General features: G+C 43.6%; 1 protein-coding gene across 2 annotated transcripts in view; it reads right to left on the bottom strand.

Annotated features, from left to right (window-relative positions):
• Positions 1–1,176: 1,176 nt before the first annotated feature.
• Positions 1,177–19,411, bottom strand: part of LOC126280249 (transient receptor potential cation channel subfamily A member 1-like) — a 68,446-nt gene continuing 50,211 nt past the window's right edge. The window contains exons 4-5 of one of the 2 annotated variants that reach the window (XM_049979754.1): positions 11,921–12,286; positions 1,177–4,264 (exon numbers count right to left, since the gene is read on the bottom strand). In XM_049979754.1, the coding sequence (XP_049835711.1) occupies positions 1,588–4,264; positions 11,921–12,286 (3,043 nt within the window). In that variant the 3' untranslated portion in view covers positions 1,177–1,587. The remainder of the gene's footprint in view (positions 4,265–11,920; positions 12,287–19,411) is intronic. The other variant, XM_049979763.1, reaches the window with a different exon arrangement.

Below are 19,411 nucleotides of genomic sequence, written 5' to 3'. Positions count from 1 at the left end.
TACCACTCCGCGTTCAAAATCTGTTAACTTCCATCGTGCGGCCATAATCAAGTTGGTAACCTTTTCATATGAATCACCCGAGTACAGATGACAGCTCTGCCAATACACTGCTCTCCTATACCTTGTGTGCGTGGTACTGCCGCCATCTGTGTATGTGCATATGATTTCTGTCACCTGATTGTCCTATCGAACTAAGAGTTTCAAGACACAGACGTAGCTTTCCACTGACACGCCTGGGTAGTCACGCCGTTGCACGCCGCTTCCGGGATCCCGGGAGAAGCGCCGATGCTGAACGAATGCACCCGGCGGATTAAAGACGAGTACCGGTGTGCCGGCCAGCCTGTATGTTGTTTCCACATCAGAAAAAGTGACTACCGGGCTGGTACCCACGTCTCACCTGAGCTACACGATTCGCAAACATTTCGAAAACGTTCTCGCATTTTGACACATCATAACACTAGACGCAGACAGGTGGTGTACACAAACTGAACGCTAGGGAGTGAACGAGCAGGGTTGGGGGAGAGGGGTGGTGAAAGGAAGGGTATCCGGCCTCCCTCTGCCATTGATATCATAACCAAATTAACATGCCAAGCCTGTGAAGATTCGGGGCTAAAAATAAGAAGAGAAGGAGCTGTCACCTTACAACCCATCTGCAACATTATTCGTGTCTTAAGCTTTTTTGCGAAGATTAGGCCTCAGAATTGCAAGAATGATTCTTAAGGAATGTGGTAGGTACTTGCGCAGCGCGCCATCTTAGGGGGGCGTGATAATGGTGAAGCGGCAGCGCAAGCTCATTAAAAAGAAAAAATATGAATTCAAAAACTGACTAATTTACGGAAATTCTTCCTCACACGTCTTCGCACACCGTAGCTGTCGCGCTACACTCCCTCTGCACCCTGCACACCCCGTAGGTAATCCATCAACTTATCGCACGATACCTGTAAGACAGAGGGCAACAGAGGGCTATGGATTCTCGCTTTGTCAATGTAGTGAATCGGTGTCTTACTTACTCTCGGTAATGTGTAAAGTTTACAATTTCGTAGTTTAGCGTCTTTTATTCAAAAATAGTTAATTATGTATGACGAAGGAAGGCACGATGAAGACTGTGATTGAAAACTGTATATCGATTACTGAAATATTGAGAACCTCTGGACTAGAAGACCATTGTTAGACATATTTTCGCAGTAATAAGGACTTTCTATGTGCTTGTATTTCTTACCATCTGAGAAACGACACATTGAAAATAAACTCTAAAAATAGTTTGAACTAATTAAGAGCTCAATAGTTTAGTTATCATATAAAAATGACAGTCTGTTATGAGATGAAATTCACTTAAAGCGTAAATTCAGTAACTTCCAAGTACTGAAGAATTGATTTATTACATTTTTTAACAGTACAGATCAATAATTATTATTAACATTCCTATAAATGTTAATTACACAATAAATTACTAACGTATATGGTTTTTTTTGCACAGCATTATTGCTTCAAAGACTCAGAATTTTTTTTTTATGAATATTACTTTCCACCAAGCATGAATAACATTTTTCAAAATGTTCGTGTCGTATAATGCCTCTGTATGTATGTTCACGTTTCGTCTTTCTGCTGTTGTCCCTCTATCAAAAGCTTCACGCTACTTTCAACACGTTCAATACGCTCTAGTAAAAGAGACAAATTACTTACCTCGCTTGACGAATCTGCTAGAGAGCTCTCACGCTCCGACAGAATTCGCTTTGCTTCACTCATTATTTCAGGATCAAGTGACTTTAGATGTTTGCCTTGTTCTCCTGAAATTCTCGTCTGTCCCCCCTTATTAGGCCAGACAACTAAGCAAGCTTCTTCAGATTTTCCAGAAAACAATAACAAATTTTCAAATTTTCTTGCAGCATATTTCCAGCGTCTACACAGCTTATTAAGGCACACGGTTATGTTTTCAATTTCATAAAGGCAGTGTATCTGAGACATAATGCTCAGGATTTCGGCGTCACCCCGTATTTGCTGTTCGTCTGACACAGCAAGAGCTGTGAGAAGGTTTAGTAAAACAACAGGCAAGTAAAATAAGAAAAGGATAAACACTATTGAAGTTAACCAGATATCTGTTTCGAAAGGGAGGTCGTTAGCATCAAATTCTCCAGTCATCATAATGAGAGTTTTTAAAAATGTCCTGAATGGATTCTGAAAGAAGTCTCCTGATTCTGAATCTTCCCCTGTGTTTTTGACCACATCGGTGCCCCTAAGTGTGCTATTCCCTTCGTTAAGAGATTTCGCGCTCACAGTCTCATTCGTAGGTGGAGAAAATATCACATAGAAACTGAGAGAGAAGGCAACAATAATGAATATATAAGACTTGAGTAGATGTAAATAATTGACAGAAACAGCTCTTAGCATTTCAACGTTCGTTGAAAATTTATAGTGCCTACTGGTAATTACAAAAAGGCCTCTCCATGACAATAATATCGAGGCAGTGTAGACCCAACGAGAAAATGAACCGAGGGGACATTGTGAAAGAATAAGAATAGCAAATGTGATGAGCGATATGTCATAAACATTTTCGCAATTTTGAAAGTAAAGGCTAGTTTTTAGAACAAGCTGTGCGACCTCTGTAACCAACATAAATACTGTGCATATTACGGCAGTCACACAACAAAAAATTTCGATGGATTGCACCGCTGCAGACGTTCTGTCTAGGTCACTTACTTGCATTAAGATGTACACGTTTAATGTAATTACGAAAACGAGGTATAGTATTAAATTCAGATGCTGCAGAAATCGCATGTGATCATTTTTTACTTGCAAATAGCTAGTAATAAGTGGATGCTTTAGAAGTAATCTGTAATCAGGCAAATTTGTAAGTGAATGTAAAATATCCATTTCTTTGTATGTGTTCTCTAACGGGGGCTCCATTAACTCTGAATGGTCACTGGTGACGTCTAGATATGAAGCGTGGTCCTGAACCGGGAAACATTTACTTTCGACTACTTTACGTTTAATTACGTTTTTCTGTGATATTAGCATTTTAAAATTGAATTTTATTGCATAATCATCATTCGATGGTAAAATATTATCCCGGACACTCAAACCGTGGTCTAGCAAAGAACGAAATTCCTGAACGGATAAAGGATATTTACCAAAGGTATTTTTTGCTAGCAGATCAGCCCCTCGACTAAGTAACTCAACGATGATTTCGGTGTCGTTTTTGGCAGCAAAGTGAAGTGCAGTGTTTCTTTTGTGATCAACAGCATTTACATCTATTTTTACAGTGGATTCAGTATTGAGCAATATGTAAACCATTTTCTTGTCATTCTGCAAACAGGAAAGCATCAGAGGCGTTCTTCTGTTTCTCTCATGAGTTGCATTTGGGTTCACTTTTTCAAGAAGTTTCTTTGCAAAATCGTGCAAACCCCTCTCACAAGCATACTGTAAGAAAGTGTAACCACAGTCTGCACAGTCCATCAACGCATCAGAGGAACTTAGCTTATCAAATTCTTGTTCGAAGTTTGCGTACTGTCCTCTCACCATCAAATGAAAAAGCTTTTTCCTCAAACAGACATTTCTCGGTTGTACGTGTGTATCCTCCTCAGCACCATCAGTCCAGTCACTTACAAAGCTTCTGTTGTCTTTATAGGAGTCGCTGCTACTACTACCATTGCCAGAATCAGCCCTACCGTTCCTGTCCAGGCCCTCGCCGATAAAAAGTGCACGACCGAGTGCGCCACCACTGAAACGACCAGTGCTGAAGCCGCCCCCAGCAAAGTTGCCGTTGGGAAAGTCGCTGCCATCGACAGCACTACCACCATCGCTTCTGAAGCCACGAAAAAGACTAGGACCATTTGTGGGTTCATCAGTTGCTGGGTCAAACCCACTTGCTATGGAGATCGGGATGATGACATCGCCATGTGTTACTGGTGCGCCAGAATGACCGTTCGATAAGAGTTTCATACGACCATTAGCTCCGTGACCGATACTCGTGTTGGGCCCACTCTTTGTGCCGCCTTTCCTCTGTATCATGCTCAGAGCAACAAGACATCCTGCAACATCAGCCGGAGTGTGTCCAGAACTGTCTTTCAAGTTGACATCCACGTTTTCCACATTTAGAAGGAGCTGCAGGCACTCGTGCGAGTGTGTGGACGAACTGCATGACGCTGCAAGATGAAGCGCTGTTTGGTCGTTGGTGTCTTTAGCATTAACGTCCCCAGGCGCACATTCCAAAAGCAGCTTCAGAGCAGCAGAGTTCCCTGATGCAGCAGCCACATGAAGGGGCCTCCTAGAACAAGAAGCTGTTTGCTACAAAATTCTGATGAACTGACGGAAAAAACAAAAACATGCAATCATGTATATGCATTATAGTCATCCGTAAGTAACATTTTTATTGGACTATTAATGAAATTTAAACAGTTTAAAAAGAAATAGAACTAAAATCTAGAAAGATGATTGTGAATGTGACAAATACGTCCTAAAACAACGGAGAAGCACGTAATCCTTTTCATGTGCAGCGAACTGATCAAAAAAATCGACGCCGTAGGAATCAGAGATTAATCGTACTTCACTATAATTAAGCGAGAAAGCCGATTTCGTCGGCATTCAGCTCGGGTGATATGTGAACTGGAAAACCCATCTTCAACATACGCTGCTGTGTAAAATGTAAGGGCGAGGTAGGTTAAGTAACGTAAAATATAAACTGTTCGGTGAAAATGAATGAAAGTGCTGGAGAATATTACAGAAAGTATAACACTATTTAGCGGCGGACAGGTGCAATAACTTCTGCATAGCACTTTAGTAAAAAAAAAAAAAAACGCTCTTTAGAAAAGACACTTCACTTGTAATCGATTCTATAGAAAAACTGTCATTACACTATTTTTATAAACCGTTGGTCAGATTTTCATATCACTTCTTAAAATGAATCTTGCGAGGCATCGAAGCACCATAAGATCTTTTCTTATTAGTAGGCTAATAATATTGAAACGGAATGGATTCCCAAGTTGTCCCAGTGAAGAGAAGAATTTTTCTCTGTACTGATTGTACTTTTGGCAAGCAAAGATCACATGATTAACGTCCCACATATCTGAGTCGTTGCAATCACTGGTGTCCGCAGTCTTAAGATAAAGGCGGAATAAATGACAGAGAAAGTTGAACGGAAGGTAAGCGTGACCATACCACCAAATGGGGCTGGCCCCACCCACGGAATACGAGGCAGTTGAAGGAACAAAGTCAGTATAAATTTGAAAACTTAATAAACCACGGAATAATGTAGGTAGAGAGGTAAAAATTGACACATATGCTTGGAATGACATGGGGTTTTATTGGAACAAAAAAAATCGAAGTTCACAAAATATCCGACAGATGGCACTGGACAGCAAAACGACAGTGACTGCGCATGGCAATCGTGTATATAAGGAGCTGTAATGAGAGAGAGAATCAGATGCGCCAGCAGTTGCAGCATGTTGACGTTACCTGGAAAGGCGCTTTTAGTGAAGCTGTATTATCAGAATGGGGAATGTGTAGTTCAGTGTTACGATCCTATCGCCATAGGAAGGGGATTCGAACGGGTAAAGAAAGGTCCGTTGACAAATGCAGCTGTGGCGAGAATGATTTCGAAGTTCGAAGCCACGGGTTGTTTAGACGATAGACCCCGTAGTGGTCGACCGAGCACAAGGCGTAATGCTGCTGAGACAGTTCAGGAAGAAATGGAGACTGTAGCGGGTTCATCTATGCACGGGGAAGTCAGCGATCGTGCAGTCGCACGTCGCACCGGCATTCCATACACTACTGTTTGGTTGGCACTTAGGCGTACCCTCCGATGCTATCCGTACAAAATCCATCGGCATCATGAACTGTTACCTGGCGATTTAGTGAAGCGGAGGGCATTTGCGGTGTAGGCGTTCCAAAAGATGGCGGAAGATGACGATTGGTTGAGTAACGTGTTGTGGACCGACGAAGCTCATTTCACGCTCCGAGAGTCTGTCAACGCCCACAACTGCAGAATTTGGGCTACCGAAAATCCTAGAAGCGTCGTGGAAACTCCATTGCACGACGAGAAAGTCACGGTATGGGTTGGATTTACCACATCTACCGTTATCGGGCCTTTTTCCTTCGAGGAATTGCGTGATTCTGGTTATGTAATTGCTACTGTACGGGTGAGAGGTACGCTGATACAGAATCGCATGATCCCCAGCCTGGCTGATAAACACCTGCTGGAACGTACGATGTTTATGCAGGATGGCGCTCTACCCCACATTGCTAGACGCGTGAAAGATCTCTTGCGCGCGTCGTTTGGTGATGATCCTGTGCTTAGCCGCCACTTTCGTCATTCTTGGCCTCCCAGGTCCCCAGACCTCAGTCCGTGAGATTATTGGCTTTGGGGTGACCTGAAGTCGCAAGTATATCGTGATCGACCGACATCTCTATGGATGCCGAAAGAACATCCGACGCCAATGCCTCACCACAACTCCGGACATACTTTACAGTGCTGTTCGCAACATTATTCCTCGACTACAGCTATTGTTGAGGAATGATGGTGGACATATTGAGCATTTCATGTAAAGAACATCATCTTTGTTTTGTCTTACTTTGTTATGCTAATTATTGCTATTCTGATCAGATGAAGCGCCATCTGTCGGACATTTTCTGAACTTTTGTATTTTTCTGGTTCTAATAAAACCCCATGCCATTCCAATTTGTACCTCTACATTATTCCGTGATTTATTCAGTTTTCAAATTTATACTGACTTTTTGATCACCTGGCATCCGGTATCATTCCCTGTTCCTTCAACTGTGTGTGTATTTGTGTACCAGTCAGGGAGATGGTACAGTGCACTGTGGTGATGTTCTTCATCACAGCATGCCACCGATACAACATTTGGATGACTTCACACGGCGAATAATCATCGGGAAACTGGAAGAAGGACGAAGTGTGACAAGTATAGCCCAGGTGTTTGGTATTGCTCACAGTATTGGTTCACCTGCATGGAGAGAGTTCCGAACCACGGGCACTGCTGCCCAAAGGAGAGGAGGCAGCTGACCAAGGTCGCCTAAGTCAGAAGATGACCGCTGCACTACGCCACAGACAAGATGTGGTCCACGTCAGACAGCGGGTCCACTGCAGCCACATTTAACAGCACTTCAAGGCACGCAGTCTCACGCTCTAAAATGGCACGGCAACTGCATAGGGGTGGTATCTTTTCTTGTCGGGTAGCACGTTGTGTTCCGTTGCTATCTAAACATCGACAGTACAGTCTGCCTTGATGACAGGAAAATTGGGCTGGACCAACAAGCAGTGGGGTCACATGCTCTTCTCGGATAAGAGCAGATTAAATATGGGTAATGATTCTAGATGTAGTCTCACATAGTAGGAGATGGGAAGATGTAATGCCCTCAGGAACATTGTCCAACATGATAGTTTTGGTGATTAGGGTGTTATGGTGTGGCGAGCCTTAATGTTGTTAGTGTACTCCTTTCGCACGTATGTCTTTTCGAGCGTGTCTTCGGCCCTGACTCCATTTTTATAGATAGCACTGCGAACAGCGCAGGTGGAGGAGCCCTTTGAACGAGTGGATATTCGGCGAATGGTCTAGCCTGCCCGTTCCTCCGACTTGAATCCTAACAAGCACGTATGGGGTGCGGCTCGGAGGCGTACTGCAACACGTCAGTCCACTTGCACCAACGACCATGTAGCAGTTGTCAACTGCGCTGGTGGAGGAATGAAATGCACTGCGACAAGAGCTCCTTACCAACCTTACGGCCAGCATGAGAGTACGTTGCACAGCATGAATTGCCATCCTTGGGCATCACACATCGTACTGGAAACCATGTTCCGCTTTTTGCAATGTCCAGAGGACCATCTTGAATCGCGGTGACTTTAATGTAATTAAAAAATATGTCATTTCTTCTCGTCTCATTGCGCATTTCTTTCAGTTCCTTCTGTACTATAATGTAGCACTTCATTATGTAAGGTCCAGGTTTCAATGAGCTACACTATGTGATAAAAAGTATCCGGACACCTGGCTGAAAATGACTTGCAACTTCGTGGCGGCCTCCATCGGTAATGCTGGAAATCAATATGTTATTGGCCCACCCTTATCCTTGATGACTGCTTCCACTCTCGCAGGCATACGTTCAATTAGGTGTTCGAAGATTTCTCGGGGAATGGCAGCCCATTCTTCACGGACTGCTGCACTGACGAGAGGTATCGATGTCGGTCGGTGAGGCCTGGCACGAAGTCGGCGTTCCAAAACATCCCAAAGGTGATCTAGAGGATTCAGGCCAGTCCATTACAGGGATGTTATTGTTGTGTAACCACTCCGCCCAGCCCTGCACTAGTGGACCTAGGGATGTTTACGAGTGTGGAAACCTAGCGTAAAAACGTATGACACAAGTGACACCCCATCACCTGACCACGTTCGAAGTCCGTGAATTCCGTGGAACGCCCCATTGTGCTCTCTCACGATGTCTAATGACTACTGAGGTGGTCGCTGATATGCAATACCTGGCAGTATGTGGCAGCACAATCCACCTAATATGAAAAACGTATTTTTTGGGGGATGTCCGGACGAAATAGTTGTGAGATTTCACGAGAAGTGGCTTTTGTGTATACTTGCTCCAAGTAAATATCCATTACATATTCCACTTTTCTTCAAACCAATATCCGTTTCGCGGGGCAGGATGCGAAATTGGTCGGCGAATTTTTTTAATTTCTGTCGGTGAGAGGAGGAACGGGGATTGGGGGGGGGGGGGGGGGGAGACATTGGAAGCAGCTTCCCTCCCCGGCTCTCGCTGGTACGCCGTTGAGCAGAACCGTACTTTATCACATTCTTATTTTTGTCGGAACTTCCCATTCGAAAGAACGGAACTGGTAGAACACTAAAGCAGCTGCTGGAAAATACACTATGGCTGAAAAAATTTCTTAAATAATTTTTGTGCTGTCATGAATAAAAATATCAAAATTTCACAAACGCCAATTGATCATCGTAGTGATTTGCGGAATAAGGAAATCATGAATGCAGACCCTTGCAGTTCACCCATTTTCTCTCTGCCGCGCATCGAGGCTATATCTGCAGACAAAAAGGTAGTGGCATGGTAAAATATTTGATCCATACAAGCGTTCTGTTACCTTAAGACATGAGTATAGAAATTAAGACTGAGTAATTAACTTTTATTGTGAAAGCACATAGTGGTAGAAACAAGTTATACTACACGGAGCTTAAACAGCCAAAAAACAAAATTTAAATTTAAGTCTGAAATATCGCCTCAAAATTACTTAGGGCAGCTAATCAGAGACCTTAATCGAATGATCAGCGACTTACATATTGAAATTTTCGAATTAGTAAACATGGAAGAGGAAATCTGTGACTACAATGATGTCGTGGACTAGGGACTCCCGTAGGATAGACCGTTCGTCGGATGCAAGTCTTTCGATCTGACGCCACTTCGGCGACTTGCGCGTCGATGGGGATGAAATTATGATGATTAGGACAACACAACACCCAGTCCCTGAGCGGAGAAAATCTCCGACACAGCTGGGAATCACACCCGGGCCCTTAGGATTGACATCCTGTCGCGCTGACCACTCAGCTACCAGGGGCGGACTACCATGATGATGTTATAGCATCAGAAAAAAGAGTTTATCGGAAGGCACAAACATATCTTATCTTTGCAAGTGTGAAAGGAACAGACTGCTGAGTTTCTAAGCAGTCATATTCAAACATTCATCTCTAGGGACAAAGATACTGAGCACAAATAGATAAAATTCATTAGCGCTGTACAATATGCAGCAGACAGAAAGATTGTGAGGAACGAGGAACGGGAAAGATCCATCATGGCTCATTTCCCGTTGTAGGAATCTGCTATGAAAGCAAAGAGAGCTTTATCACAGGTTCAAGAGTAGTCAAAGCTTTATTGACAAAGAAAAGATGAACGAAGCCAAAATTAGTATAAGGATTGCAACGCGAGGAGCACTCAATTCATTAAAAAGTAAAATTTTGTCAAACAATGTGACCAAAAATCACAAGAAATTTGGATTTAACTTGAAATCAGTAAACGGATCAAAATCACCTGTTCACTCGCCCAGTGACCATAATGGCACCGAAAAGAAAGATGAGACAAAAGGTGGAAATACTGGATTCCGTCTTCCAACATTTTATTTTTTATTTTTGCAAAAAGTCGTAAAAAGGTTCCTCTATTCAATCACCGCACGAATGCTGAGAATTTCGTTATTCACATAAGTCATCCCGGGATAGAAAAACATCTAAATTCGGTCAACAGAAGATTCTACACAGATTAAGTTTAAGAACTCCCTCGTCTTCCATAAGAAGATTATAAAAGATCAGAAGATCGAGGAAGAGTACCAAGCGAATGGAAAAAAAAAACAGTAGGTCATCCTCATTTTCAACAAGATTAATCGAACAGATGAATGTAATTACAGCCGCACGCTGATAAGCCAATACATATCTACTGCCCACAGCGAAACTAAATACCGTGTAATGGCATAGCATGTACGTGACGCGCCAAGGAAAGCATAACGGGCAGTCAAATGAAATGAAAACGACTCAGATGGAAGGAAAGTAAGTAAGAAGTTTATTATTTCAAAAGTGATCGCCGTAAATGTTAATACATTTATCTCACTGAGAGACAAGCCGGTCAATGCCTTCATGAAAAAATGTTTGCGGAACTATGATTGTACCCAGGCATGCACCTTTTCATCCGAAGCAAGTCAACGACCGCTGATGTCTTTTTGATGGTTCGAAAAATGTGGAAATAGTATGGGGAGAGATCGGGACTGTACGGAGACAAGGACTTCCCAGCGAAACTTCTGCAGGGTAACCGAAACAACCTGCCAACAAAATGCCCATTCACATGTTGCCAAGGTTGTTTTGAGTGTGCTGCAGAAGTTTTCTAGGGAAGTCCTTACACATTCTCCATACACTCCCGATGTCTTCCGATAAGATTTCCATACTTTTGAAACCCCGAAGAAAGACATTCACGGCAGTCGATTTGCTTTGGACGAAGAGGTGCACGCCTGAGTAAAATCGTGGTTCCGCAAACATTTGTCCATGAAGGTACTGGCCGTTTTCTCTCACAGTAGGATAAAGCATCAACAGCTATAACGATTACTTTTGAAATAATAAACAGTTTATTTACTTTTTTCCATCTGACTCGTTAAAAAAAAAAAAACGCGGTTCAAATAGCTCAGACCACTATGCGACTTAACTTCTGAGGTCATCAGTCGCCTAGAACTTAGAACTAATTAAACCTAACTAAACTAAGGACATCACACACATCCATGCCTGAGGCAGGATTCGAACCCGCGACCGTAGCGGTCGCTCGCTTCCAGAATGTAGCGCCTAGAACCGCTCGGCCACTCCGGCAGGCGTCTGATTTTAATTTTGAGTCCCTAATATGTAAGTGTAGCAAAGATGAATTGGAGATCATTCAATTAACGATACGCTACTAAGTAGGTGTCTTATTGTTTTGGCTTGTCAGTGTTTATAATTTTATACTAACACGCTATAACGTCTTTAGGGGAAAAATGTACTCTATAGGAATCAACAAGGTTTCTCCAAACGGAGATTCTCCCCAACTCAAGTTAGCTCTCACAGTCGATGAGATGTAGAGATTTATAGACAGCGGTGACCAGTTTGAAGCCGTGTTCATTGACTTCCGGAAGGCATTCGATACAGTTTCGCACTGTCCTTCAGTGTACAACATTGAAGTTTACCAAGTACAGAACCAGATTTGTGACTGCATTCAGAACTTCCTTCAAAACTATATCCGATATATCTTTTTGCGTATTTCATCCGGCTGCATATACAACAAGAATATCAAGAGTCAGGCAATATTTAATATCCTATCGCACGTACGTCGCGAAATAACTACGTTGTGATAATCACAAAAATAGATGTAAATAATCTCGCCTTTCACAGCTTACCTCTGATTACAGAGATTGACAGCAGAAGATTTGGCCCCAGCATCAAGTGTGACTTTCACAAATTTTGCGGCGAGTTCTGAGTCCCGGTGGCCACAAGCTCGCTCTAGAAGCCGAGTGTTGTAGGGCTGTTCAAACCAGAAGTCCGGGTCGAAGTCGACTTCTGTGGCGGCGCGCCTCAGCAGTCGCTGGTACAGCGGGAAGTCTCCCTGGTCCATGGCCAGGAGGAGCCGCCTCTTGCCCGCAGGCACATGGACGCCCGCTGCCGCCATCTTGGCAGCCACGTCCGGCAGCTGAGCCTCCAACGCCTGCCTCGCAGTCCGTCCTCCCACCAGCCGGCGATCGACGTCCAGCTCTCGGTGTGCAGCTCTTCCGGAAAGACATTAAAATGTTAGTGCCAATTAGGAACGACCTCATACCGAAATACAGGAAAATTGCCTTGATAATCTCCTTGCCTTGATAATCTAATGAGGAGGTATTGAATAGAATTGGGGAGAAGAGGAGTTTGTGGCACAACTTGACAAGAAGAAGGGATCGGTTGGCAGGACATGTTCTGAGGCACCAAGGAATCACAAATTTAGCGTTGGGGGGCAGCGTAGAGGGTAAAACTCGTAGAAGGAGACCAAGAGATGAATACACTAAGCAGATTCAGAAGGATGTAGGTTGCAGTAAGTACTGGGAGATGAAGAAGCTTGCACAGGATAGAGTACCATGGAGAACTGCATCAAACAAGTCTCAAGACTGAAGACCACAACAACAACAACAACAACAATCTCTTTAGACTTATTATTTACAGTGAACTGGTTTTCCCACAAGGAAACCCTTGAATGCGAGGACGCTAAAGACCAGCGATGTTTACGGCATTCGACGCACCACAGATTATCTACCACGTAACCACAATACTGATTCGTAACGGCAACAGAGGGCGGGGCTGGAGGTATGCGATGGTGAGCACAGCATGGAGTTACGGAGCGTAGTTGAGCTGCTTAGTCGACGAGTAACTTGCAAACAAATGTTCGAACGTGTGTGAAATCTTATGGGACTTAACTGCTAAGGTCATCAGTCCCTAAGCTTACACACTACTTAACCTAAATTATCCTAAGGATAAACACACTCACCCATGCCCGAGGGAGGACTCGAACTTCCGCCGGGACCAGCCGCACAGTCCATGACTGCAGCCCCTGAGACTGCTCGGCTAATCCCGCGCGGCGAGTAACTTACAACAGAGTAACATTGCCAGTGGTATTGATACAAAGCAAAGCAATAGCAACGATAATCAAAGAAAACATTGCATTATACCTACAGCAAAAATTGCCAAAGTTGACATTTAGTGAGCAAGGAACCTAATGAATTTCGCAGAGTGAGAAAGAAGTGGCAGATGAAATATCGTTTCTGCAAGCTGAGTCAGTGGAATGTGTGCTGTCGTACACGCTCGACTGTGCGAACAATGTATCTGACGAGTACAAGGAGGACGAGACGTGCTAACAAGTGGAAGTGCCACTGAAACAGCTGTAGACGCATATAGTTTATCATCCTTCTCCGACAGGGAGCCACAAATGCCGCCTCCAGCGAAACTTAGTAAAGGGCAACCGCTGGCCAAGGAGCAGATACTAAACATAATTACGTACAGTACATGGAATATCCTTCGCAGTATAGTAACAAAACAATTATGGACAGATTTTGAATAAATCCACGGCAATATGAACATGTTGTACATAAGAAAAACTAGGGATATTCAAAGGAGGACAAGGCGTATTTGTTACAAGAACTGATTTTGTGCATTTCAAGGGTGCTCGATATAATTTACAGGATCTGCATGATAGTGACCTATTACATTATTCACATCAAATGGCATAGATTACATTGATTTCAACGGAACCAGTGGATGGTTGCATATCTTCAAAGACTGCTATAGAATTGGAAGGCTAAGGTAACGAAATTTTCAACAGAGCGTCAACTTGACGATGCACAGCAAACTGCGCAACCGGCCAGGAAATTTGTAGATGAGATAAAAAAAAACCTATCCCGTCGTTCAGTAAGGAAGTTGTTTTCAACTCCGACCAATCGGGATTTGAAGAGGAAATGCACGTGAAAAGAGGCCTGGAAATTATAGGTACCAAGAGATCTGTATCAAGGTCAACTAACATCAGTGCCTTAACGCATTCGTGTACTATTATGCCGACTGTTAAGTTGAATGATAAATTGACTGGAAAGTTATTTATTGTGCTGAGAGTAGTTGGAGGTGCTGCGTCCCCTACGACCCTACGATTCTTTCTTGTGTGCGTGATCTTGCAAGTGCTGAAGAGAATATTTACGTCATTGCAAGCAAGAGTATGGAAATGGGTGTAACAGAACTACAGCTATGGCACGAGCACTGCTTTCCGGCAATAATGGGACAAAATAACTTGTTTTTACTTGATTCCCGGTCTCTGCAATTCATATCAACTGGAACTACTGTACGAATTCAGACTTTGGATGTTTGTTTTTTCTGTGCCTATAATACATTATCGCCGTATCTGCAGCCAGGCCATAAAGGATAGCCAGTTTCACAATAAGCTCCACGACCGACTGTTTCGCATTCGATGGCGTCCATCACATTCCATCAGTTCTCATGACCCCGTCACACCAATATGATCCTATAGGCATTCCTTCCAAGAGTGTGTACGTAGCTGAACGTCCCGGATAGTTTGTAACTCCCGAGGAGTTCGCCTTAGGTCGTGAAGGTGCGAGCCTTTATGATCACTACGCCACGCTATTTTTCATTCGGTGTTCACGGTTTGTTTTGAACATTTCTTGAATATCTACGATGTCCATCTTGTGAAGTGTCACATGCCATAGAAGGTTGATATCTGCACCCCCGGACACTCATTTCCTGTTGCCCTCCTGATGCATATGGCGAGTCATTAGCAACAAATTTTTTTTTTGTCATGATTGTTAACACAACACTTTCCAATGAGCCTTACTAAAGACTGAACTTGCGGGTTCGCGTTCCTTTCAGTAACGAGTAGAAATATTGGTAACAAAGTAATTGCCCCTTCGCAAACATTCTTCTCAGGAAACAATAATATATGATAACACACTCTGCAGGGGTGGTGGAATTTAATAACTAAAAGAATTTATTTATTTATCGTATGGTATTTTTAAGCACAGTATTAAATATAATACAGGCAGTAACACATTGGATCTAAATTTTTAATATAAGCACCTGCGTCATTAGTTGGCATTAGAAATTCGTTGAAAGTACCACAATGAGCCCTAGTGTAACATTCTTTAACTATGTGACGAAAGGTTTGTCTGGATGCTCCGCAATCGCAATTTGGATATGGAACCTTATTCCACCTATGAAGAGAGGCCATGCTTCTTCCATGATTGGCGCGTCTTGTGTTAAACATTGCCCATTTACTCCGCGATTGTTCAATGGCAGGGTGTTCTTTTGTTATGCGGGACAAGTTCTGACAATGTGGTGGGCAAGGCGCTGTCTAGCCTCGTTGCCATGAGTCTGTTAGGTCGAACCGAGAAGTCTGCAATTCAATGGTTGTCTTCATGGATGGTTTTCTTGGTCTAAGCCGGTTTATTGTGGATTACACTGTATGTATTTAAACTCACGGAGTAGAACTACTTTTCATCGAAATCCAGGGGGCGCAATAAGGCTCAACATAGACAGCCATTCGACATGCGTTGATCTTAGTGCACCACCGATAGTTCTCACTGTGTTGTTCAATTATAAGTCGCGAGTTCTTTATGTGTGTACTGTTGAACCATACAGGAGCACCATATTCCGCGGCACGGTAGACTAGCCCAAGTGCTGAAGTGGGCAAAGTTTCAGCGGCGAAGCTCCAGGTTGTTCCGCACAGCTTGTGTAGGATGTTGTTCCTTGTTCGTATCTTCGCAGAGGTGTTTCCCAGATACTTCTTGTAGGACAGTGTCCGGTTCAATGTATCTCCTAGATATTTTGGGTGCTGATTATGGTGACACAGTCTGTCATCAAAACAGACCTGGAGCTGACTATATGCCGCTCTGGTGTACAAATGAATGCAAGATCCTATGTCTTGGTGGGCTATGGATTCAGCCTCTTTCTCCGAAAATATGTTCCCGTTATCATCAGATCAGATGTTAGGAATGACTAGGGCAATTAAAGCTTACCAAACGTTTGAGACCAGACATAAAAATTTGACTTTAATAATGAGTTCTTCATTTTCATTATTCATTTTATATTTAACGTGACGGCAGAAGAGAGATTCCACATAGCTTGTGATAAGTGGGTTCAGAGGTATTTTTCCGTGATTTTCGGGATTATTATTCAGTTTCATTAAAAAGTTAGTAATTTTCACCAGTGAAGCATTCGCCCTTGGAACTTGAATGTAGTCCCATCCATGGATACAACATGGAGCTGACTTCATCAGTTAGAAGAAATGAGCTCAGTTAGAATTGCTGTAAAAAGTAGCTCATTTCTGTACGATCGACTGTTTTCTTTGAGTGCTGAGGTTGTAAATAGCACCTAACGCTAGTCAGTCTCAGTTTGCCAGCTGATCTTCTACAGACAACACGCCTCTTACACAGTCTGTGCAGTCAGACACCTGGCCACATAGACCTACGTCTTAGATGCCACTTTGCAGTAGTTCACCTGAGTACCTAAGGTCTCAGAGGCTCAGAGAAGACTGACGGTTTTATCAAGCATAGCAGTTACAGTCTCATTTCTCGTCAGTCCCGACAATTAGATACATCGAAATTAAAATGGTAACTCGGAGTTTCGATCGCATGCGTGTCAGGGGCGCTTCTTTGCACACGCTAAGGTAATATTCGTCGTTCTACTGCCGTATACCGTCGCTGCAGCCGAGTCGGATGAAGGATCTCTGAACGCTGCAGGTGGCTGGGCGGAGTATCTTCGCGCACCTACCTCAACCCATCACGTAACGCGATTTTGTAATCGTCTCCACGGCAACGTCTCAGAGTTGTCACAGGAGATAGACAACCATTGTTTACGTCTGAAACTATAGACCTATGCAGGTAAAAACTGGCAACAGCACTGCTAACTATCAGGGATCTTTAGCCGTCACGACTAGGCAGAATCTCTCTCGCTCGCCATGGTCAATGACTCTTTAAATTAGCAGCACCTTTCCCACCAATTTCAGTGCTTCACAATTTATTCAGACTATGAACCTGGTTATCACTATATTCATGGAAAGCAACCAATCAGCATAACTATTTCAGTCTGTAGTTGAGTTGCGCTGTCCCCTCCGTCTACAAATTTAATCGCATTGGCTGGTATAATAGAGGTGCTATTTTCACAGTCGGTGGAAAATTCTTTCTTTGTTACAGGAGTATGTAAGATCTTAAACGTTTTTACTTCCAGAGGGATGATCACATGCCTTCAAGAACAAAATACGTGGAAAGTGCCCCAGCTAATAGAATGACGAACACTAACTTCACTTAACGGAGGTTTATTCAGCACTTGCACATACAAGAGCGTGGAGCGAACTACCTCCGGCCAGAACACATACAGTATATATACAGCTACAGGACATTCCAGTACAATGATTCTTGACATTTGTGGATACTTCCAGATTCTACTCGAACCGAATACAGAAATTAAAGTTGTACGGTCCAGGTGAGTTTTGAACTCACGACCTTCTATGCAATAGTTTAGTACCATAATCACTGCACCACGGTGCTACCCAGCCCCCTCTTTAAGCGAACAGCATCTCGGTGTTACGTCGTCCATGTCCGGGAACGAGTCATCGGTGCTGCATACTCCGATTCCCGATGACTGATGCTCGCCCTGGCAGTAATCTTCTTAGAACTTCTTAAGCCGCTACGCTCTTCGTCACCTTTCCGCTTGTTGACTGTCGCTGGAGCTTCGAATTTACCCTGGGTGGCAGCATCTTTGTAGGGCTTCATTCGAAGAACGTGGACCGTATCTCTGATTTTTCGTCGTCTAGCGTCTGGGTCGAAGTCTTCAGCTTCATAAGTAACATCAGACAACTGTCTTACAACCTTATAAGGTCCAAAGTAGCGCCTGAGGAGCTTCACATAGAGACCAACCTTCCGAACAGGAGTGAAGATCCAGACGCGGTCACCAGGCTGGTAGAGGCGATCGTTTTCTCGAGCCTGCAGCGTGCGGAGTCGAGCTAACTGCCGAGCTTCCTCAGCTCTGTTTAACACCTGGAATATAGTCGTCGTCCACGTCATCAGGATGTAACGGAAACGCAGTGTCCATCGTCGTCGTCCTCTTACGCCCAGGCACCAGGAAAAATGGCGTAAATCCTGTGGTGCCTTACTGGCGGTGTTGTAGGCAAACGTCACGAAAGGTAGCTCTTCATTCCAGTTGCTCTGCTCAACACTGACGAACATTGATAGCATGTCGGCCAAAGTCTTATTAAGGCGTTCAGTAAGCCCGTTAGTTTGCGGATGGTAGGCACTCGTCATGTGATGAGTAATGTTACACCGACGGTTTATCTCTGTCACAAGATTCGATTGAAAATTTTTCCCTCGATCCGTAATTAACAACCTTGGGGCACCGTGTTTTAATACAATGTCATCCACGATGAATTTGGCTACCTCGGGTGCTTCGGCTGTTTTCACGGCTTTTCTAATGGCATTGCGTGTTAGATAATCAGTGCAAACAATAATCCATCTATTGCCACTAGCAGACGCTGGAAATCGTCCGAGGAGGTCAATCCCAACACACTGGAAAGGCGTTTCGGCTGGTTGAATTGGTATTAGCCGGCCAGGTGGTTTCTGATAAACTGCCCTTCTCCTCTGGCTCTCTCGACAGTGCGACACATAGTGATGGACACTCCTAAATACCTGGCCAGAAAAATCTCTTGCGGATTCTATCGTATGTCTTAATAAATCTTAAATATCCGGCCTCAGGTGTGTCATGGAATTTCTGTAGAACATTGAAGCGCATGTGTTTAGGAATCACTGGTAGCAACCTCTTTCCAAACGGATCAAAGTTTTTCTAGCAAAGTAATCCATTCACTACCTTAAATTGTCCTTTCACATGCTCTGAACAATTTAAGGCAAACAAATTTAGATATTTTGGCGTCCTTCTGCTCAGCAGAGAGATCCTGGAGTGCAGCGAGGCAGTCACTATCTTCATCAAAGTCTTGATGGTCTTGCACAGGGTTTCTTGAGAGACAGTCGGCATCTTGGTGTTTTCTTCCACTTTTGTACACTATGGTAATGTCACACTCTTGAAGACGTCCTGTTGGATCCTTAAGACCTGTCATCCAACAAAGTGAATGCCGGTCTGTAACAACTGTGAATGGCCTTCCATAGGGAGACTGTTGAAATTTGCACATGGCCCAGATCACGGCAAGACATTCTCTTGCTGTAGTTGAGTAGTTTCTCTCGGCTTTTGTAAGTGTCCTAGAAGCATAGGCTATAACCTACTCTTTTCCACCGGGAATTTACATTAGAACAGCACCGATCCCATACCCACTGGCATCTGTGTGTAGTTCTGTAGGTGCTCTCTCATCATACAAACCAAGT

The sequence above is a fragment of the Schistocerca gregaria genome, chromosome 1, assembly GCF_023897955.1.
Source record: "Schistocerca gregaria isolate iqSchGreg1 chromosome 1, iqSchGreg1.2, whole genome shotgun sequence".
Lineage (NCBI taxonomy): Eukaryota > Metazoa > Arthropoda > Insecta > Orthoptera > Acrididae > Schistocerca > Schistocerca gregaria.
Note: the sequence above shows the minus strand (reverse complement) of the source record. Positions and strands in the feature narration are given on the sequence as shown.